Source organism: Paramisgurnus dabryanus, chromosome 7, assembly GCF_030506205.2.
Source record: "Paramisgurnus dabryanus chromosome 7, PD_genome_1.1, whole genome shotgun sequence".
Lineage (NCBI taxonomy): Eukaryota > Metazoa > Chordata > Actinopteri > Cypriniformes > Cobitidae > Paramisgurnus > Paramisgurnus dabryanus.
This window is the reverse complement of record NC_133343.1, coordinates 9,408,666-9,431,575: the sequence shown is the minus strand read 5'-3', so window position 1 is coordinate 9,431,575 and position 22,910 is coordinate 9,408,666. Positions and strand designations below refer to the sequence as shown.

Genomic DNA, 22,910 nt, shown 5'->3' with positions numbered 1-22,910 from the left:
TACTTGACAGGTAAAGTTTGGCATGGTATTTGGAGAAATCCATTAAAATCACTGCTTGTAAAAGTTAATGTAAGCTATGATTAGCGATGCTAGCCCTGGCAAAAGTCACGAACCGTGCAGACACGGTAAACATCTCAATGTATGAGCCATACATTTTACCCATTTTTGTGACATAGAAAGTGAGTCTCATTACAATAAGGCCACCCCTTAATTTGCACTATCCAACCACGGCACTGCAATTTAGTGCAGAGAGAAAGAAAAAAATATTGAAAGCACAATTGAGTTTCATTTTCAACAAACCACCATCATTTTATCAGCTCATTTACATTAAAAAGAACACACCCAAAAATGGCAAATTTTTGCTCACACCTACAAAGTGGCAATTTTAACATGCTATAATAAATTATATGTGAGGTATTTTAAGCTAAAACTTTATATACACACTCTGGGGACAACAAAGATTTAATTTACATCCTAAAAAAGTATCATAATATGTCCCCTTTAAGTCTCTCTTAAGTATATATTGTACAAAAACGTATTCACAAACAAAGGCACAGCCCTTGAGGAAATTAGCCATGATTTTACTATAGTAAACGTATGAATATTTGCAGTAAAACTAATCAATCCGCCTAAAACAAATCATGGCTCACTACAATTAAATCATAGTGGAAACACTTTCCAAACTACAAATACCAGCATGCAACAGAACAAAACATTGCCTCCCCCTCGTCTCCTCAGCATGGCTTTTTGGCACTCCCCAGCGGGGGATCGGTGCTGAAAGCCTTCATTGTGTCGGGGATTGAATGGGGGAGTTTGCGTTTGGTCGAAGTCCGTCTGTTATCATAAACACAGCGCGGATTAACTGGCGTGTCCGAGCCATGCGCGTTATCATGCCGCAAACCTCCAGCGGTGCATTTGTCGTGCGCGATACAGATAAACGCCACTGCCGCTGAGATGCTCAACATCACCGAAAATGAACGGAGGGCCCGACACATACAGATCAACAATGCAGGGATGCTTTTGTCGAAGTCTCGCATCTGTTACTGAGCTCTGCGGGTTTGCATCGATGGAGTGGTTGTCTAGTCGTTTATAAAACAACCTGGACTGTCTTTTTGGTTGAATTTCGCCTCTCGGTTATATTACGGATTGCAACTATCGAACGGACTTGCCGTCGCTTGGCATCACCAATCGAGAGCAGACAAAAAACATGGGGAACGCAGAAAGTATGGATGGTCAGCTCACAGATTTTAGGGCGAGGGGTAGCAAACCCCCAAAACTGCCCATGCCGGACCCGGCTGAACTGGAGGAAAGATTTGCAATTGCATTGGTAATTCTTGATGATTATATTATTATATAATTCCCACTAAAACGGCTTATCGATGCAACTATCATGTGCACGAGTATAGTATGGAAGCTGGCAGCACACGCGCCTCTATTGTGTAGATGCTTTGATGCTGCCTGCGCGTGCATGATAGCTACTAATTGCAGGCGCGCGGCGATGTTTCATTGGGTTTTTAATCTGTTTCTGGGTCACTGAAATGTAAAGCTTAGACGATGTTTGTCTAATGTCCGATGGTTTTGATTTGGGTTTCATCTGGGATATGCTATGCGCCTGTCCTTAAAGCCATCGCACATGCTTTGTAGGCCACTGTATTTACTGCATTTGCTTTAAAATAGCATTGCTTTGTGCTGAATATAACAGATCTAAGAGTACTCGTGGCCCAGAGAGTCTCAGTACTTATCAAGTACATAAACATATACATTAGATGTGCCTACTACAATGCCATTATGGTCATGTTGAAGTCTTAATCATTGGCACCTCCTGTTTGATTATTTTCTATGGTGTGGTCTGGGATTCATCAGTTTTAGAGTTTTTGACATTTGGGAGATGTATTCATTTTATGTGATTCACTCTGTGCCATTTTATTCTCATCAGAATCCATAAAACAGTCCATTAAAGTGCATTTGTAGTATAAGGTTGTATAAATTGCCCCCTGGAGACCCTAAATTGCACCTCAGACAACACTAAAGTATTTCCGCCTGTCTCTATGATTGTTTGTATTTTATCAATGACTTTGATCTGACTCATTTATATTTGTTCATCTCTAGTCATGCGTGTAACTACAATGATTAATCTGACAGGTTTAAGATTGAATTTTCTTGACAGGCTTAGTATGTGAAGGGTCTTTAATCAATACACTTTGAATGGGTCATCAGTTACTTATCTGCCTGATTTGATTATAAGACACATGACAGAGAGACTGGTAACAAACCAGATCACATCAGATAATCTGAGTAAGAAGTGTGCAGATCAGCATAACCGCTCCATTTGTGTTTGTGTGTATATCTGTGCATGTGAGCGAGTGAGGGAAGGGAATGCAAATCCGTTAACGCTGCCTCGTTTTCACAGATTTGCATCACAAATTCTGTCCCAATAGAGTTTGGCCAAGTCTCTCCACGCTGTTTCGTGTGTTGGGTGCCGCATCTGTGTCTTTATTTTAAATGCCGGCTGTTTGATTTCCACTAAAAACTGAGCTTTTGTCTCATTAATCATGTGAGTCTGGCTTATTGTCTACAGACAGAAGAACAGAACATAAGAAAAGAACTTGTTCATCAGAAACTGTCAGTACGTTTCAGTTTTGCAGCTTTGGTTTTGCACGTGCAGTGCATTAAACTGCCCGTAATGATTTTGTCAATCTAACACACTAAATGATTTTTATTACACAATTACGTTATATACATTTAGTGCAAGTTTCCCCATTTTTCATATTTTAGTCTATATCCTTAAACTATTTAGGATGGACACATTTTTACAAAATTCAGTATAATCCTTTATATAATTAATTTAGTGCTGATGATGTTCTATACGAAGCACTTATTAGAGGAAGCCCTTCTGAAAATGTTTAGGTTATTTTAATATTTGTTAACGGGACAAAAAAATCAATTGTTTATCTTCACAAAAATCCATCATGTCTGAGGAATTTTGAATATGCCAGCTGTTTAGCTTTGCATTCCTTAAAGTGTGTGTTTTGATGGCAGAATGATTTTGTGTGCATGCGTTAAATGAATTTAGAGAATAATGTTAACTCTGTCTCTTTCTCAGAACTCTATGAACCTTCCTCCGGATAAAGTGAGGCTCCTTAGACAGTATGACAATGAAAAGAAATGGGAGCTGATCTGTGATCAGGTAAGAGAGTCCATTTTAAACCATTCTGTAAGCTGTCCGTCATATTTAATACAATGCATTGCCATCTTGTTGCAGCTGTCGTAGCAGAGTTCTGAGTTTCTTAAGGGCACAAAACAATGTACAGAAATCAGAGCTGTTATATAAGCGTGTTTTAAGCTCTGTGTTCACACATAAAGAGATTTTAGCGCTGGAGGTCGCTGTGAATGCTATTTGCAGTGACTTGGTCACAATTAGGAACTATTGCTGGTTAAAATTAATATATAAATCTACCAATCTATTCTACTTCTGTTAATAAATTTCATGTCATGAATGAAGTTCTTCTTAGAATGCAGAATATGTTTTTTATCTCTGTAAGTGGGCAGGGAGAAGTCATATTAAAGAGTGAAACTCCCCAATAACACACTCTAAAAAAAATGGTGCTATATAGCACCAAAAGTGGTTCTTTGCTCGTAATCATAGAAGAACCGTTTTTAGTGCCATATAGCACCGGTGAAGCACCTGTGAAACTGTGTAGAACCACATAGTGCCATGTAGAACCATATTTGGTGCTATAGTGGTGCTATATGGCCCCCATATGGTTCTACGCAGGTGCTTCACGGGTGCTATATGGCACTAAAAACGGTTCTTCTATGATTACGGGCAAAGAACCTGTCTATAACAATCAACATCTCAAAGGAGTCACATTCCTCAAATGTCCGTACTCCAATTGGTGGTTATGAGATTTTGTTGCTGCTCATTTGCATAACTTTAAACTTTTTTGAGTTGGTAGACATCATTTGTGTTGCATATGGTCTTAACAATCGTAAACTCTCATTGAAAATGAACGACTTCTGGTTGTTGGATTGTCTTGAAGTCTATATTTAAAAGGTTTCGTTTACTTATAGTATATTGTTCTTTTTCCTGTAAAATTTTTAAGGCAATCCAGACATCCTACCTCACCTGAATGTTCTGGAAGTCTCTTGCATATTGATAGTGGCTCCCTGTCTTGTGCCCGCAAATGATGTCAAATATCTTGGAAATCAGTTATTTGGGAATGTGCAAGTTAGAGAGGTCAGGAATAAAAAAATGTACAGGGTCTCAGCATGAAGAGATTGAATTAGCGACCGACAAGGCGAAGCAAAAAAGTGATGGACAGTGAATCTCTCTTTCTGATAACTAGGCCAGTCAGTTTTCGGTTTTCACCTAAACTCATTCTCTCTCTTCAGTTCAGTATACCACTGTAGTTCATTTAGTGTAAATAAGAGAGTGATCCAATAACAGGAAAATACTACATTAATTACATTCTAAGTACATTAAAGTGTACTCCTGCCCCACAAGGGTAAAAAATTAAAATGAGTTTTAGGTGTAATTCGTTTCAATAGCATAGCTGGCTAGATGTTAAAGAGCTACCCTATTGAAGTCATAATATAACATAATATGTGACCCTAGACCCCAAAACTAGTCATAAGGGTACATTTATTGAAGTTGAATAAGTAAGCTATGGTTTGTTAGGATAGGACAATATTTGGCCAAGATACAACTATTTGAAAATCTGGAATCTAATGCCTCTTTTCCATTGCACAGTACCCCACAGTTTGGGTCGGGTCGGTCAGCTTACTTTTAGGGGCTTTTCCACTGGGTGTAGTACGTAGTACCCGATTACTTTTTTAGTACCACCTCAGTCAGGGTTCCAAGGGAACCAAGCCGATACCAAAACATGACGCGAAAACACTGTAGATCACTAATTGGTCTGAGAAAATAGTCACTACCAGCGTCATCGCTATAATGTAAAAGATTAGCTTTACCTTTATGCTAGCTTGCGCTGTCTCGAGTAAACCTGTTGTCATCTGTGCTTTGCTGTAAGTTCCCAAACTCCCTTTTAGCCATGAAAAACATCCACAGGTTGATACTCAAGAACTCCGTACCAGTTTTTTCCAGACTTGCAGTTTGTGGCGGCACATTCACGACGTGCACGTCCGCATATATGCTCAAATGCAACTTACATGAGGTTCAGTGACTGATGCCACGGGTGTTTGTACAAAAACTGTCATGTTAGACAAAGGTAGTGATGAACGCAATGTGCAAACATCTATTTGTGGTGGTCAATTTTAATTTTGTGGCGGACTGAGGAATAAATGAATATATGGGAATGTACAACAACGCTTTTACTTGTATGGTGTCACAGCAGTAGGCAGCACAAATATAACAACACGCCTATAATCCCTCCCACTCTGAAGTGGTACTAAACTTGATGGATAAGCTAACCAATCCAAGTGAGGTGATCTGACCCAAACCGTAGGGTACTATGCAATGGAAAAGCGCCATAAGGGTGCAAAAAGACAGACTTTGCCTTTGAGAAAATTGAACACATATTACTAATGATAAATACATTTTATACATATTGATAATTTTACAAAATATCTTCATGGAACATGATCTTTACTTAATGTCCTAATGATTTTTGGCATTAAAAAAATCTATAATTTTGACCCATACAATGTATGCCTGGTTATGTGATCCAGGGTCACATATAATCAAATTTGACAATAAAAGCAAATGTATAAAAGCTATGACGTGCACAGACACAGAAAGTTTCTTTGACATAACAGCCACCACTAAGTAAACAGATTTTATATTAATACATTCTCTCTACATCCACACAGTCATGTCACCATGGCTACCCTGATGTATGAGAAGGCAAACATGGCTGACTGTGGAAATGTTTGTTGAGGTAAAATGGTGTGAAATGTCTAAATAATGTATGATCATATCTCAGTGATTGGCAAGAAGCTTTCACGACTGAAATGTGGTTTAGAAGTGATTGGTTGAAAGGGAGACTTTGTGAGAAGCTGAATGATTGGGATTTAGATCAGAGGAGATGACTGAACAGAAAAGAAAGTCTGCTCAGTAAATGTTTCATGTTGATGCTGGGAAGGGGTTTGAACTTGCTTCAAGAAGAGCTAAGCAGAGTTTAAATTAATAAATAATACAAGAATAATGTCTAACAGGAACGGTTCCAAGTGAAGAATCCTCCACATACTTACATTCAGAAGCTCAGAAGCTTTTTGGACCCTGCCGTCACTAGAAAGGTAAGTTCCTCCAAGTATGCACACACAGTCTGTTGCTATGTCCGAAATTGCCTACTACCATACGATATAGTAGGCGAAAATCAGAAGCGAGTAGTATGTCCTAATTCATAGTTTTCGAAAAACTGATGCTAAATTTTTAAGTGTACATTCGATGGATTTGAGGCCATGCAAACTGAGGAGGCGTCAAATTCAAAATGTGAATATAATAAAATACCAGAAATCTATAAACCGGGATAGTACACCCAAAAATTAAAATGAGCTGTTTATTTACTTGCCAACACACAGGCCATCCGATATGTAGGTGACATTTTTTTCTTCAGCAGATATTTTGCAGAAACCCAGTGCTCTATGATTCATATAATGCAAGTCAACGGTTTCCACCACTTTGAGAGTTCAAAAAACAGATATATCCAATACAAAAGTAATCCCCACGACTCCTCGTGACATTTTTGGTGGCATATTGATGTCTTGTGAAGCCAATCGATCATTTTTTGCAAGAAATTGAACGTTATTTAGAACATTATTATTACAATATAAACCCAGGTCTTAGGGCAGGCATAGATGACATTTTGACTCCATAACAGAGCATTGGTCTTGGTTATGTAAGGGATAAATAGACAGCCGGTTGTTATTTCAGAAAGTAAAGCGGAGGGTCTTGTATCACCCTGAAGGGGCTTATTTCACAATAACAACCGGCTGTCTATACATTATCCCGCTTATTACATGGCTATTTACCTAACAAGTAAGGTAAGGAACATTTTAATATTGATTTGAAATATTTTATTGGTTTATCTTTAACAAATGCAGACCTTCTGCAAGGAAAATATTTTCCCGTTTATAAGACGTTCAAATGTAATGAACACTAAGGGGGCGGATTCCCAGACTGGAACTGACAACAACTTGCACTGACATATCTTAAAATACGTCAGTGCCCTTTGTTTTGCCTCAAAATGCACACAAGTAATGTTTTAACTAGAAAATGTTTGTTAAAACTACACTGCAAAAATGACTTTCTAACTTAGTATTTTTGCTTTGTTTTTAGTAAAAAAATCTAAAAAATTCTTACATTATTTTTTTGATGAGCAAAATGACCTAGGAAAATAAGTCTAGTTTTTAGACAAAAAATATTATATTTAAGTAAATTTGTGCTCAAAACAAGCAAAAAAATCTGCCAATGGAATAAGAAATATTTTCTTCAATTAAGTGTTTATGTAAAACAAGACAAAAATGCTAAGTAAGAAAGTAATTTTTTGCAATGTACTTGGGAATAACAAACCTGCAAATGTCACGACTGGCCAATCAGAATCAAGCATTCCAATAAGATCATAGCTATTTTAAGTTACTAACTCTTATTTACATAATGTGAGAGATAACATTAAAATGTTGATAACTTTACACCACAAAGAGGTGGTTTACCAGACATAGCTTATCTTAGTCCCAGACTAAATGCATGTTTGAGCTGCCTTCATTTAAAAACATTTTGCACTGACGTATCTTGAAATATATCAAATGCCATTGTTTTGTCTCGAGATGCCCACCAGTAATGTTTTTTGTAAGTTATGTAAATGTCCTTACATAACTAAGGCCTAGTTCTGGATTAATCTAAACATGTCTGGGAAACTGCTCGAGTCAATGCGTTTATTTTTTTATCACTGTTAAATCAGATGTAAATAAACTGTAAGTTATGGAACCTTATATTCATTGTCATGCAGATGCAATCCCATGGACTTAAAGAACATGAGAGCAGCTAAAAATGTGGCTTAATAAAATAAATAAGACTTAAAATACTATCTGACAAAACAAATGTTTTTTTAAAACCATATGCCAAGCCGGTATTCGAACTTGGGTCATGAAAAGTATGTCTGCACTGCACTACCCACTACACCAAGGCCTCTGATAAAAGAATTAGTAAAAAACTTGTTCAGATGTAATAGCACTGCAACAAAGGACGCTTTTGGTCACGCAATCACTGTTTATGTATCTAAAATGAATGCAATAAAAATAATACAGCTCATTCTGTGTCTCCATAATCCTCTTCCAACATAAAATAAACTCCCTATAAATAAATGCAACACCAAATTGGCTTTACATCGTTTCAATTTAATGTTTTAAATGTTTAGTTGATATTTTAGTGTAAAATATAAAATATTTAAAGATGTAGTTAAAATGACTTTATAACTTCAAGACAGATAAAAATGTTTTACAGTGTACGTAATAAAATGTGCACAATTAATTAATTTACTAAATGAACTAACGCGATTAGGGATGCATAATGATAATCGTGCAGGGCATGGTTTGGTTAGGCAGGATATGAGTGCGCCCATACTCAGAGTTTTACTTAAACTTCTTTCTGAAGCGGGCCCCTGGTAGTAAGCTTAAACTTAATACAAACTGTAAATCTGTTTGGTTATAAAACTTCTGTTTTTGCATAACAATGCTGCCCTTTTAATGATGTCTGCTGAAATATTTGCATTTACCTTTATGCTTTTTCCAAAGCGACTTCATTACAAGGTATACATTTTTCCAGTATGTGTGTTCCCTGGGTTTTAACCCATGACGTTTTGTGATGCCAATGCAATGCTATTCAGGGGCACAAGTTTAACTGTGCACACGTCAGTTTTAAAGTTTAAAGTTAACTGTAATAGTAAATTTATTCAGTTTTGTGTAGAATTATGTCAATTTTTGAAAAAACATGCTTTCGCCAGATGGCATGTGTCATATATTTAATGAGTAGAGGAACCCTAAAGTTGGAATGCGTGTATGCAAACAATGAGAAAAGTTTTCTGCATAATTTAGCTTTTTTTTAATGCAGAATCCTTAAACTGTCATCCCATGCAGCTCAAGAACTCCCGTGTTTTTTGTGCTTCATATTTGGCCTGAACTAAACATCTGCAATTGTTCTTCACAGAAATTTAGGAGGCGAGTTCAGGAGTCGACTCAAGTGCTAAGAGAACTTGAGATATCTCTTAGGACCAATCACATTGGGTGAGTGGCCTAATTCATGAATAAGTTTTATTAAAGGAGAACTATTTCTTTTCAATTCCTTAATAAAGATTCTTATCGTAATCAAATGTTTTTGTTTGTTTAGCTGGGTGAGAGAGTTTCTCAATGAGGAGAACAAAGGGCTTGATGTTCTGGTGGAGTATCTGTCCTTTGCCCAGTATGCCGTCACGTAAGATGTTTTCCCTGTTAATCTTTATATTTGTCTGTCTAGCTGCCATTTGTTTCCTTTTCCCTGTAATGTTTATGTTTGCTATAAAGAGCCCCAATGGTCCGATTAACGATTTTACATTTATTTTGGTGTGTAAGTGTGTATTAGTACATGTTAACAATATGCAAAAGATACATACCTCAAAAAAAAGATGACTCGTCTCCAATGTAAATCTTTTTTCTTGAAATACAACAAACACACTGATTGTGGGCAACAGTAAATTTCATGGGATTGGTGATGTAGACAAGAACGACATGATCATAATTTCCTCCCGCTTCGGACTCAGCCTGTAAGTTAACTCCTGTTAGCATTGCATTTTGACCGAATCTTTCAAACATGGTAAGGAGCGTCACATTTCCGGCTGACATCAGAGGTATTCAGGCCAATTACAACGTACACATTAGCTGGCTACTTGGGGACACCGCGCTTTTCAAATCGATGAATTTTGTAAAAAAATTGTGCGTTTCAGGAAGAGAGCGAAATCTGAAGCTACAAAAATGTACAGTATGTGAAAAATAATGTGTTTTTTAAACCATAAACCACACAAACGCATTGTATTATACCAAATAAACAAAATAACGTTTTTAGAAATGAAATAGGTGGCTTTAAGCAAGTTGCCCCCTATAGCCAAGCATGCCCTAGATTAGCTTTTCACCCTGTGCATGCTACATGAATGTCTGTCTGCAGAGGCGCACCTTGTCAACAGGCAAGGCAGGCAACTGCTTGGAGCCCCGAGCCACTAGAGGGCCCCCGAGTTTGTTTCTCGGATGGCCAGCTACACATCAACGTTTTTCCTATTTAAGACGAGTAGTTATACGAGCAAGTTTGGTGGTACAAAATAAAACATAGCGCTTTTCTAAGCGGATTTAAAAGAGTAACTATATTTTATGGCGTAATAGCACTTTTAGGAGTACTTCGACTTGGCGCAGTAACACCCTCCCTCTCCCTTTATGAGAGTGAGAAGGGGAGCGGACTTTTCAGGCGAGTCGAAGTACTCCCAAAAGTGCTATTACGCCATAAAATATAGTTCCTCTATTAAATCCGCTTAGAAAAGCGCTACGTTTTATTTTGTACCACCAAACTTGCTCGTATAACTACTCGTCTTAAATAGGAAAACCGTTGATGTGTTTGGTCACTTCTAACTTTATCTCTAAATGGCAGCATTGAATGAATGGGGCTAAGCTAAATGCTATCGTAGCGTCGCAGCGCGCTCCAGCGCTTACGTGCACACACACAGATGATAGAGGGATGATTCAACAGTTCTTAGTTAAGGTAATAACATATTTTAATATTGAAAATGAGTAGACTATTCCTTTAACTACTGAATTTTTAAATGTATGTAAAAAAAATGTATATCACAAACCTCTGTGCAGAAGATGCATTCCGTGTAAAATAAATACACAATACTAGAAGAAAAATATCAAGGCAATATTTTGATCAGAAATTTTGTGTTTTTGTCCCCTTCAATTGTTAGATGAGATTTAAGCACATGGTTGCATTAGGGGCCGTTAACATGATTTATGCTCCTGATGGAGCGGTAGTGGAGTGCCCTCGGAGTGAGAGAAAACCACAAACCTCAGACTTTCAAAGAACTCCATGCTCCAGGCAAAATCATGCCACTCCACTCCTTGCTCACATTCTCTGGTCTGTTGTAATAAATGCTGTTGGCGCGAATACTATCCAACAGATCGCAGGATAGGTGTTTCTCCCCAACTGAAGCTACAATCACCAAGCTTGTTCTTATAAAATCTTGTGCACATAGCAACAGAAACATTTATAACAGCATTTAAACAACAGCTCTGATTTGCACACAAGGGCAGGAAAAGATCTAAAAATATAGATTGTGCGCAATTTCACTTGAAGATTTTAAACTGGTTTGAAATCTGCCATCACATCTGCGACTAGTTGGACTGTGTCTCAGAAGTGGTGTGCACACAGAAGTGTATCGGAAAAGGTGACAGGAATGCGTGGGTTCTACGACTGAAGACTTCAAACATTAAAGTTGAAAAGCTGAAGACGTAGTGTGCGCTTTGCATCTCCAACCACGTTTATAATGTCACAACTTTCAACATTCACTTCTTAGACATGGAAGAGGGCTAATCAATTAAATGGGTTCCTTAGATGTGTCTCATTGATTTCCTGTCATGCGTTGTGTGACATCGCGTTTTGACAACCAATGAATGTAAAACTCGCCAAATGAGCAGAAACACCATATCTTAATACAATAAACACTACAATACTTGAAAACTGATCAGGTTTTTGTTAGATTATTACTATAATATAGCTCTCTCTAACTCTCATATAATAATAGATGTTTATATGGCTGTTTTTTAAGTGATTGAGAGTGTTTTCAGTGTTGTCAGACCTGATTTTGTGTCTGATCCACATAAAACATCACTTACCTCTGTGACAGCCAGTGCAGAACTAATATGACAGCTTCAGGTCATTGATGTGCCAGCAGAAACGCAAAATCCATTACTAGGTTGCCCTGGAATAAAATATGATTAAATATATCAAATGTTGAAGAAAGCATGAAAGCTTGTCCTTCTCTGCCTGGGACAATTTTCAAACAAATTTTATTAAATATACATACACAAATTAATATAATATAGCTTTTATTAAAATAGTCTGAGTACAATTATAAAGATATTTTTAATTTTGTGGGTATTTAGTGCTGGGGTGCACAATTCCTCTATGGTCCTAATGTTAATCCTCCTCTATGACAAAAGTAAAATCATGGGAGTATGCTTAAGCTTTAAAGTCTTATTCCCTCTCTCTTTCTCTTATTAGCTTTGATGGAGATGTAACTGAGAGCACCACAGGTGAGATTTCTGTGGAGACCCCGTGGAGCAGGTCTATAGAAGATCTCCATGGCGACAGTAATCTTCCCTCACCGGTCAGTGGCAGCAGCATACCACGATCCACACGACACTCTATGAGGTAGACACAAATACAAACACAAATCCTTACATGTTTTTACTTTGTATGTATATCTAAAACAGCCCTTAACATTGTAATGCTTTCACAGGTCTAATACTTTACCCAGTCGCAGAACTTTGAAAAATTCCCGTTTGGTTTGTAAGAAGGATGACGTTCATGTCTGCATCATGTGTCTTAGAGCCATTATGAACTATCAGGTGAACAGATTATCAAATTAAAACAGGAAAAAAGTATCTGTGCTTGATTGCTTCATTAAATATGTTTTTTTCTTTGTTTATTTTTGTCTGTAGTATGGCTTCAACATGGTCATGTCCCATCCCCACGCTGTCAATGAAATCGCTCTGAGCCTTAACAACAAAAATCCCAGGTAAGCACAAATATACACTGCCTTTCCCTTAGCCAGTATCTGCAAGAACAATTAATAATTTCCTACAAAAGTTTTTCCAGTTTCTTTCAAATCCTTTGGAATGGTTAATCTAAGCTAAGGTCTCTGATCAGTCAGGGCTTTCATTAAACCTCTAGCTGTTAAATTTGATCAAAGCCTTTTTAGAGGACTGTACTTTGGTAACTTTAGCTGTAAATAGATGAATTGTGAATGAGCTGTGCCGATTAAAGTCAACAGGAGATAACTGTTGTAACTGAGATGCTTCCCTAAAAAAAACTTTGTAAGCTCCTAAACAAAATGTTTATGAATAGCTTCTTTTATTGGTGGGATAATTCCCTCTGTAATTTGTCGGCTATAAACCAATAGGACCATCTGACCTTCCCTTTTAGGCATACCTTGGTTGGTTGTACAAGGAATGTGTTATCAGAGCTCGTAGGATTAAACATTACGGTTGGTTTCTTGTTATAGTGTCCTTTTGTCTTCATTGTGCAGGACCAAAGCCCTGGTTCTGGAGCTGTTGGCCGCTGTGTGTCTGGTCAGAGGAGGACACGAGATCATCCTTGCTGCTTTTGACCATTTTAAAGAGGTAAAGAAACAAATAGTCTGCCTTGCATAACTTGTAGTAATCACAAAAAAAGTGACTTTAAGAAGAGCGTATTGTCATGTTGTTCTGTTTAAATCGTCATGTCTCAAAAATCATTGTACTGCCTGCATGCTATAAAAATATAAATTCTGTCTTGCGTATTTTCAGGTCTGCTCAGAATCCCAAAGGTTTGAGAAATTGATGGAACACTTTAAAAACGAAGACAACAATATTGATTTCATGGTGAGTTTTATATTACAGAGCTTTGTTGGTCTCCTCCGGAGCGCCTTACAAACCGAAAGGCTGTCAGCTGAACTGAAACCTTCCGGTCATATTTCACCATTTCTCTGTTTGACTCAGGTGGCTTGTATGCAGTTTATCAATATCGTGGTGCATTCAGTAGAGGACATGAACTTTAGGGTTCATCTTCAGTATGACTTCACCAAACTCGCCTTGGATGACTATTTAGAGGTACAAACGTTGGAAAGGTTCAGGTGCTGCTCAGAGGATATTTTGATCTTTAAATTCATTTGGATGTACACTGCTTGTGTGTTTGTTTGCACAGAGGCTGAAACACACTGAGAGTGATAAACTCAAAGTGCAGATCCAGGCCTACTTGGATAACCTGTTTGATGTTGGGACACTTCTGGAGGATGCAGAGACCAAAAATGCTGCCCTGGAACGGGTGGAAGAACTGGAGGAGAATCTCTCGCATGTAAGAACGCATTGATACTACCACATATGACGTTGGAATGGTTCAGCATAATTTACTTTCTATCTTTCTCATTATTTTCATCAGATTTTTGTCTGTTTCTCATGTTCACAGATGAACGATAAACTCTTGGAAACGGAGAATGAGGCAATGTCTAAAATCGTGGAGCTCGAGAAACAGTTGATGCAGAAGAACAAAGAGCTGGATGCCACACGGGTCAGTTTCACATTAACATTACAATAGATTTATAGATCTACATTTTATATTATTATGTAGTTTCCCTGGGTATTGAACCCACAACCCTAATAGCTTCTATAGCTTGGATCGATTACCTTTCAAGTAGCTAGCTGGCCATTACACTGCATTGTACTAGGCTAAAAATGTCTAAAATAACAAAGTTGGTTGAATTGCTAACAATAAAATTCCCTTTGAATTTTTAATGCACTTGCATAACATGTTATGTTCTCTGTGTACAGGCTGTGTACCGGGACGCCAGCTCTCAGGTTCACACGCTCCGGCGGATAGTTCGAGAGAAAGACGAGGCCATTCAAAAGCAAACCAAGCTTGAGAAGAAACTCCATGAGCTGGAGCGCCGTGGCAGTCTCCAGATCCAGGTGAGGGGTGAGGGAGACGGGGAAGGAGATGTGTCTCCACTGCCGTCGCCTCCACAGCCCATGGCTCTTTCTCCCTGCCCCGATGCTCTGGCTGGAGCCTGTGCAGGTGCAGCATACGCCTCTGGCAGCCCTTCTCATACAAGCACCCTTCGGCCAATTGCAACGCCTCCCCCTCCGCCCCCACCACCGCCACCTATGACAGTTTCCTCTGGTGGGTAACACTTCCAGCAGATCTCACATAAGACAATTGATAGGGTCATGTTTGGTTTTATCAAATTAATTGTCTTTGGGTTGGTAATAATTATAGATCTTGGGTGGTAGCCCAAATGTTTGTGTTTACATGTGCTTAAAGAAATAATTTCCCACAAAAATAGAAGAGTGGGGTTAAATGTGAACTTTTTTTAAATGACCAGCAAAGGCTGGTTTTAGCTGGTCTCCGAACTTGATTTTAGCTGGGTTTGCTGGTGTAGCAAGCAGGTCTAACTGCGTTTTGGTCACTTTTTAAGCTTGTTTAGCTGGACTTAGCTTGTCAGGCTGTGTTTTGGTAACATTTTAAGCTGAACTAGCTGGACTTGGCTGGTCAGGCTGGAAGACCAGCTGACTCGCCAGCTTGACCAGTTTTGCCAGGGTGGGAGAATCCGCTTAAACCAGCTACTGCCACCTTAAACCAGCTAAAGCCAGCTACCAGCTTATGCTGGCCTTAGCTGGATTTTTCAGTAGGGGCATGTTATATTGGCCAAACCTTTTTCATATAGGCATCTCCTCCCATGGCTCTAATAAGTTATTTAGTTAATTGACTACTTAGTAATGGTTGTAATTCTGTTAAGTGTATATGGATGTGCTCAAGCTTGTCACTGTGATCTTTGTGGTCAATACCTCTCTCTCTTACTCCTTTAGTTCCTAATGGACCTTCTGAAGCTATCGCTCCTCCTGCGCCCCCTCCACCTCCCCCACCACCACCACCTCCTCCCCCTCCTGGTCAATCTTTTGAGATGTCTACTCCCTTACCCCCACCTCCGCCTCCTTGTGCTCCTCCCCTCCCAGGATGCGGTACTCCCACTGTCATATTCAACTCGGGCTTGACAGGTGCGTTGAGTGTTTTTAGGGTGGATCTGTCAGTGTAATATGACTTTTCTCCGTCTGTGAGTTTTTAGTGTGTACCTGTTGGCACATTTTCTGCTTTTTAAACGTTTTGATCTACCCCCTTTCTTTCCTGCCCTCAAAGATGGACCAATCAAACTCTTCTGTAGGTTTTCTGATATTTGCCATCACCCTTATTTGCATACCGTCGTGATCACGTTTTGTGTTGTGTGTCTGTGCATATAATTAAGTGTTCCTGTGTTTGTATTTGTTTTTTTATACCTCATTGATCAGTTTTGTAGTTGTTTTGTAGTCACGGACATCTTTTTCCGTTTACAGCTGTAAAAATTAAAAAGCCAATCAAAACCAAGTTCCGAATGCCAGTGTTCAATTGGGTGGCTCTGAAACCCAATCAGATCAATGGAACTGTCTTCAATGAAATTGATGACGAGAGGATCCTGGAGGTATGAACATATGAAATATGTGATCTCTGACAACTTAAAGGGATAGTTCAACCAAAAATGTTAATTATGTAATTACTTACTGAACACAAAGGAAGATATTTTGAGCAATGTTTGTACCTAAACCATTTTTGAGCACCATTGGCTTCCAAAGTATTTTTCTTTCCTATTAATAAGGCCAGTTTCCTGCTTGATTACAAATATATCCCTTTGTGTTCAGCAAAACACAGAAATGTATATTGTCCATACAAAGGAAGACAATTGGGGCAAGTTTTGATTGGACTATCTTTATAAGAAAGTGAAAAGGGTTCATTTAATTTCATCTTGACTTGACACCCAGTTCAAGAGCTTAACAAATTTTCATTTGTAGGACCTGAATGTGGATGAGTTTGAGGAAATGTTCAAGACGAAAGCCCAGGGCCCCGCCGTCGACATGACAATGCAAAAGCAGAAAGCTCCTCAGAAGGGTCCAAATAAAGTGTCACTATTGGAGGCCAACAGGGCCAAAAACCTCGCCATCACGCTCCGCAAGGCAGGAAAGAGCCCAGAGGAGATCTGCAAAGCAATCCAGACGTAAGTTACTTGGATGATGTAAGAGATGACTTGTATAGGATAACTGTTCATTCATTTGTGGTTCTGTCATAAAGATTGTTACTAATTTCCCCCTCAGGTTCGACTTGCGCACAGTACCGGTTGATTTTGCGGAGTGTTTGATGCGGTTCATGCCTACCGAGAACGAAGTGAAAGCGCTCCGGCAGTACGAACGGGAGCGGCGGCCGATGGATGGTCTCACCGATGAGGACCGCTTCATGATGCTCTTCAGCAAAATGGAGAGACTGCCACAGCGGATGACCATCATGGCCTTCATGGGCAACTTCAATGACAGCTTGCAGATGCTAACGCCGGTAAGATGAGAGTATTGAGTAACCCAATCATTTTAACAACAATGATCAAGTTATTACTTTATTTGTTTGTCTGTTTATTTACAGCAACTTCATGCTATCATAGCAGCATCTGTATCCATCAAATCATCACAGAAATTGAAAAAAATCCTTGAGGTAAGACACCCACCCTACCTTTGATAGCAGTCTCTTTTTTAAATCTGATCTAATAATAAATATGTGCCTACATGTGTCGTTTCTCATCTCAGATTATTTTGGCGTTGGGGAACTACATGAACAGCAGTAAAAGAGGAGCTGTCTATGGCTTTAAGCTTCAGAGCTTGGATCTGGTAAATGATAATTTCTCAAAACTGTTTTCTTCCATCATTCCTTCTGCTTAGTTTTTCACTTTAATGGTATTCTGTTTCAGCTGTTGGAAACCAAGTCCACAGACAGGAAGCAGACACTTTTGCACTACATAGCCAATGTGGTCAAGGAGAAATATCCCATTGTGAGCATTTTTTACAATGAGCTACACTACATTGAGAAAGCTGCTGCAGGTATGTCACCTTTGACCCTTGAAATGTCCCTGATATGCAAATGTTATCTGCACTTGGCCTCATTCATCTGTTGTTGCAGTCTCCCTGGACAATGTCCTACTGGATGTGAAGGAGCTACAGAGGGGAATGGATCTCACCAAAAGAGAGTACAGCATGCACGGTCACAACTCTCTGCTCAAAGACTTCATCCATCATAATGAGGCCAGGCTGAAGAAACTCCTAGATGATGCTCGGATTGCACAGGTAGACGAAAAAGAAAATTGTAGGGCTCGAATTGGTTGTCATTGACAGAAGCTAACAAACACGCTACGCTAACAGAAACGCTAACACTTAACTCTTTCACCGCCATTGACGAGATATCTCCTCAATTAAGAGAAAACGCTTCACCGCCAATGACGAGATTTTCCGTCTTTCCGCAATACCGCTATTATCCACCAGGTGGTGCCCTTCCGCAACTTTTTAAACCTGGAAGTATTGCCATATGGCAACCGGCTGCATGTCCGTGTCTGTTTTAAAGATCGCTCTGAATGGGATCTCTATGAAAAGTCCGTCACAAAAATGGAATTATCTCAGCTTTTTGCTCAAAATGTGGTGTTTTTGCAGAAACCTATCCATATTCAAAAGCTGATTACAAAAGAACCACTGAAGGTAGGATGAAACAGTTTTTTTTTTGTTTGAAAGCAGAGGGTCTGTTCTTTCATTTGGTATATTGTATGTTTATATATTTATAGAAGAACATTTTCTGGAAGGCATTAAACTTTGGTGAAAATCATGAAAAACGCTGGCGCTGGCTGGCAACTTTTTTTTAAAACGCTGGCGGTGAAAGAGTTAAGGGCTCGTTATAGTCGTGCGTAGGTCCTACGGCGTAGCCGCGAACGGCGTAGGTTCCGCGTCGGTTTTCATTTATACTTTTGCGTCGTCGACGTGCAAACACACACGCAGACCGCTGGTAGGCAGTAACCACACGTGTAACCACAGTAGCAGCGGAAACGTCGAAGAAGAAGAAGCTTAGCAAGTTAACCCACAAACGAGGAAGAAACAGCAACTTGTTGTGTATAATTTGAGAAGACCAGCAATGATGGAAGTAAATAAACAGCGACTTTTGATGCAGTTTGAGTTAAATCACTCCTCAGCTTGGCTCATCTTTGTTTTCACCGTCACAAACGGAAATACCTTTGACGCAGTTTTTTTTTATCTGACGGGAGGGGTTCTGGTGGACCAATCACAGCGCTTGCGCTCCGCGTAGATCTGTAGTTACGGCGTAGAACCTACGCACGACTATAAATCGGGCTTTAGCAGTCATCTTGAGGGACATTGCACTTGTAAATGTGTGATAGGAGGGAAAGCTCTTATTTGTCTTCTGTTGGGTGGCAGCATTTAATGTGAGTTTGTAACCATAACGACGCAAATAGCATCTCAACTATTAATTTGGTTAACTGTAAACACAGGGAAACGCGCGTCGTCTACATTGAGCGTAGCTGCCTGGTCGTGGTGCAACAGGAGGAAAATCTTTTCACAAAGCCAGATGTAGTTTAAGCTGACGTAGTGCTTACACCCAACTTATTTTATGTCTAGCTTGTACAACTGGCCCCTGATCAGTTTTACATTTATTTTTTTTATACGTTTTCATGTTATTTTTGAGCATTTAATCCCAGACTGACTCAGTCACAAGGTTGTAGGTTTGAATCCCACAAGCTGTGATTCATGAACTACCATCATTGTGCATTGCAGTGTGCAACACCATGGTCACTTGACTTGCATGTAATTACAGGACGCCTATGACGAGGTAGTCAAGTTTTTCGGGGAGGGCGCCAAGACCATGCCACCCTCTGTATTCTTCCCTGTGTTCGTTCGCTTCATCAAGGCCTACAGGGTGAGTCTCTTGTCAGTAAACAGTAGAGATGGCTCTTCCGCGTCACTCATTTCACAGATCTAATTTATCCACTGTTATTCCCAGCAAGCGAATGAGGAGAACGAGCAGAAGAAGAGACAGGAGCAGCTCATGATGGAGAAACTTTTGGAACAGGAGGCCATGATGGAGGAGCAGGAAAATCAACAGGTAGAATGCACTAAAGAAATACTGTTTGCTACAGTGCATTATTGTCGGATAGAATTAATAGGTATTTACCGTATTTTCCGGACTATAAATCACACTTTTTTCCATAGTTTGGCGGGTACTGGAACTTATAGTCAGGTGCGACTTATACGTCAAAATTATTTCATATGAACCAAGAGAAACCATTACCGGCTACAGCCGCGAGAGTCCGCTATGTGCTGCTCCTGTATTTATGTAATTCAATGGATTCAGTGATGCGGAATGATTTCGGGACCTTTATGAAATTGATTTGGCTTTTTATGTAAATTTTGCCTATTCAGCCTTCCAGGTATGTTCTGTATGCTATTGTTTATCGTGTAAATAACCGTTTATGTTACTTTAACATGTACGGACACCTATTCAGCCTGCTGTTCTGTGCTATTGTTTAGTTGAATAACTTGCCATTCCAGATTAAATGTCTGGTCCTCGGCTTGGATTTTGTGAAATCATTTTCTAAATAAACGTAACGTATAGTCCAGTGCGACTTGTATATGTTTTTCCTCTTCAAAACGCATTTTTAAATGATGCGACTTATACTCCAAGCGACTTATTTTATTATTAAATAGCAAAATAAATTTTTTCTCTTACCCATGTTTTATCCCCATTTAACTGACTTTTTTTTTTACAAATACCAGTCACCGTCTCACAAGGGCAAGCGGCAACAGCAGGAGCTGATAACCGAGTTGCGAAAGAGGCAAGGCAAAGACACCCGCCTCGTCTACGAAGGCAAAGATGGAGCCATCGAGGACATCATCACGGGTAAGCAAGCGGCCGAACGCTAAACCCACAGGGATTAATTTGATTTTGCTTTATACAAATGAATATGTGTGTATTTGTGCAAATTTTTATAGTATCGTTACATGTGATGTAGTTTAGAGGCTTTTTTAGAGGTTTGTTTGATTCTGTGCTTTTAGAGCTTCTAGCTTGAGTGTTTCTGTGTTGTGATTGGCTATTGTTTTGCTGCAGTGCTGAAGACCGTCCCCTTTACCGCGCGGTCAGCCAAACGTGGCTCGCGGTTCTTCTGTGACCCCGCCCTCTCCGAGGACTTCCATTATTAAACTAAATTCTCCCCCCTCAGAAAGGTGCTTTTATGTCCGCCTCTTCACTCGCCTCCTGTTCATTCATCCTTCTTTTATTTACTTCTTCTTTTAACCTGTGTAACCCCATCATACACAATTGCGAGCATGGCATGCCTTCCTTCGACACTTCCTTTATTCTGCATGACACTGAGGTTTTCGGCACACAATCTAGTCAAAAAAATCCCACAGTGTGTATTGTCAGTACAGTTTTAACTTACATATATGGTCTTGCAAAACACCTTAAACATTTCAGAAAGATCTAAAACTAAGCAATACCCAAATACTACCCAGGCCCTATCTCATCCATCTCCACATACTGCATGTGTTCAGTGTCTAACCATTTACCTGTTTGCCCTCAGACCTGCGCAGTCAACCCTTTCGACGGGCCGACGCTTTGAGGAGAAGTGCGAGAAGGAACTTCGAGGGTCAGCACCTTCAGCTGCTCAACGTGGAGATCAGCACCTGCTAGTCAGCTTTCGAGGCCAATACAAAGAAAAGATAAAAATAAGCACAACTCCTTCATTTAATCTCTAATTAGGAAAGGATGGATAATGTTTTGTTGAGAGGCATTCTACATTTCTGCTATTCAATCGACTGAAGTTTTTTTTTTATTAGGTTACCATCGTCTAGTGAAGGTGGATGTGGCGATATAATCTTTTTTATTGCTTTCTGTTCAGTTTGAGAGATTAGATTGTATTATAAATACAAGAAATGCAGAAATGGCGAATGGACTCGTTGAATTGGTCTGGTATTTACCAATAACATCTAGTTTCAATTTGAGATAGCAGTCGTGTGGTACAAACTCCAAGCTGAGCAGCTTTTTATGAAGGACTAACAAGATGCACTTTTTTTTCTTTTTTAAATATTGAACTTGGGTGGTTTTAAAACTGAACTTTGACTTTTAAAAAAAAATGTGGAGAAGAACGAGAGGATGGTTCGAACATGAGCTGGACTTGATACTATTATCTCCTCTTTGTTGACTGAAACATCCCATGAAATGTTTCGATTAAAATGTTTACTAATAGGTGTTCACAACCGATGTGACATTGTATGTACAGTACATCTCATTTTAAATTCAGATTTTCTCTCCCCGCTGGTTTTATCTCATGTGACATTTGTGAGCTGTGGAAAAAGAATTTGCCGTTTTTTTAAAACGAAGACATTTCATTGGACAAAAAGTGTTTTTTTTAAATGTACAGATATTTTGCTACAAAATTGAGCCTCTTATTTTTTACATTGTTCATCCATTGTGGTGCTGTACATATTGTTGAAACAAACCGACATCTTCTGCAATATCACTGAATTGTTATTAACTTTTATGTTGTTTAGTATGACAGTATTATTTAATTTGATGGTGAAGACAACTTAATCTGTGACCTGAATTGCTCTCATCACTGTTGTTGCATATGGTAAATGTCTGTGGTTGCACGTAACACTTGAAAGCTTGAACAGACACTAGTGGCACATATAACTTTTTTTTGTACTTCGATCTCTTAAAACTGGAATCAATGGTTGTGTGCAAATAAACTGACACCAGCACCGTTAAAATCGACCATTCTTTGTGATTGAAGTTTTTGCAATTGAATTTTATACGTGACTCTTTCTGTGAAATCCAGGCTTAAGTCTTATAGTCTTACTCAGTCGATATTAAAGATATCAAGGATATATTTTCACAGAATGTTCTTTACCTACTGCTCCCGACGAGCTGGATGGCGCCTTGCATGGCTGACACCGCCGTCGGTGTATGAATGTGTGAGTGAATGGGTGAATGTGAGGCAACATGTACAGCGCTTTGGATGGCCATAGGTCTGTTAAAAGCGCTATATAAATGCAGTCCATTTACCATTTACGTTATTTAGCATGATTTTAGGTTTTAAAAAAAAGACTTCAGATGGGTTTTCACAGACCTGGTTACATATCTGGATTGATAAATAAATACTTCTAATTGTCTTCAACATCTTTGGTACATTCAGAAATGAACATTGCATGGACATTGGTAACCTACACTACAAAAAATGACTTTCTTACTTAGTCTTTTTGTCTTGTTTTCAGTA

The 22,910-nt window shown here is 39.1% G+C and overlaps 1 protein-coding gene across 5 annotated transcripts; it reads left to right on the top strand.

Annotated features, from left to right (window-relative positions):
- Positions 1-499: 499 nt before the first annotated feature.
- fmnl2b (formin-like 2b) lies at positions 500-22,408 on the top strand. Of its 5 annotated transcripts, XM_065240111.2 has the most exons (28): positions 503-1,327; positions 3,104-3,187; positions 6,175-6,255; positions 9,164-9,240; positions 9,344-9,427; positions 12,257-12,406; positions 12,495-12,603; positions 12,697-12,773; positions 13,284-13,377; positions 13,543-13,617; positions 13,735-13,845; positions 13,940-14,089; positions 14,201-14,302; positions 14,563-14,911; positions 15,598-15,786; positions 15,926-15,946; positions 16,120-16,244; positions 16,612-16,814; positions 16,912-17,146; positions 17,231-17,299; positions 17,392-17,472; positions 17,553-17,682; positions 17,762-17,925; positions 19,454-19,555; positions 19,640-19,741; positions 20,413-20,536; positions 20,744-20,859; positions 21,216-22,408. In XM_065240111.2, exons 1-27 carry the CDS (start codon positions 1,208-1,210, stop codon positions 20,833-20,835), a joined length of 3,300 nt encoding a protein of 1,099 aa, XP_065096183.1. In that variant the 5' UTR covers positions 503-1,207; the 3' UTR covers positions 20,836-20,859; positions 21,216-22,408. The 5 variants fall into 5 exon arrangements, with proteins under 5 accessions (XP_065096186.1, XP_065096187.1, XP_065096184.1 ...); XM_065240114.2 differs by lacking the exon at positions 20,744-20,859 and having other exon boundaries at positions 500-1,327; XM_065240112.2 differs by lacking the exon at positions 15,926-15,946 and having other exon boundaries at positions 502-1,327.
- Positions 22,409-22,910: the final 502 nt, after the last annotated feature.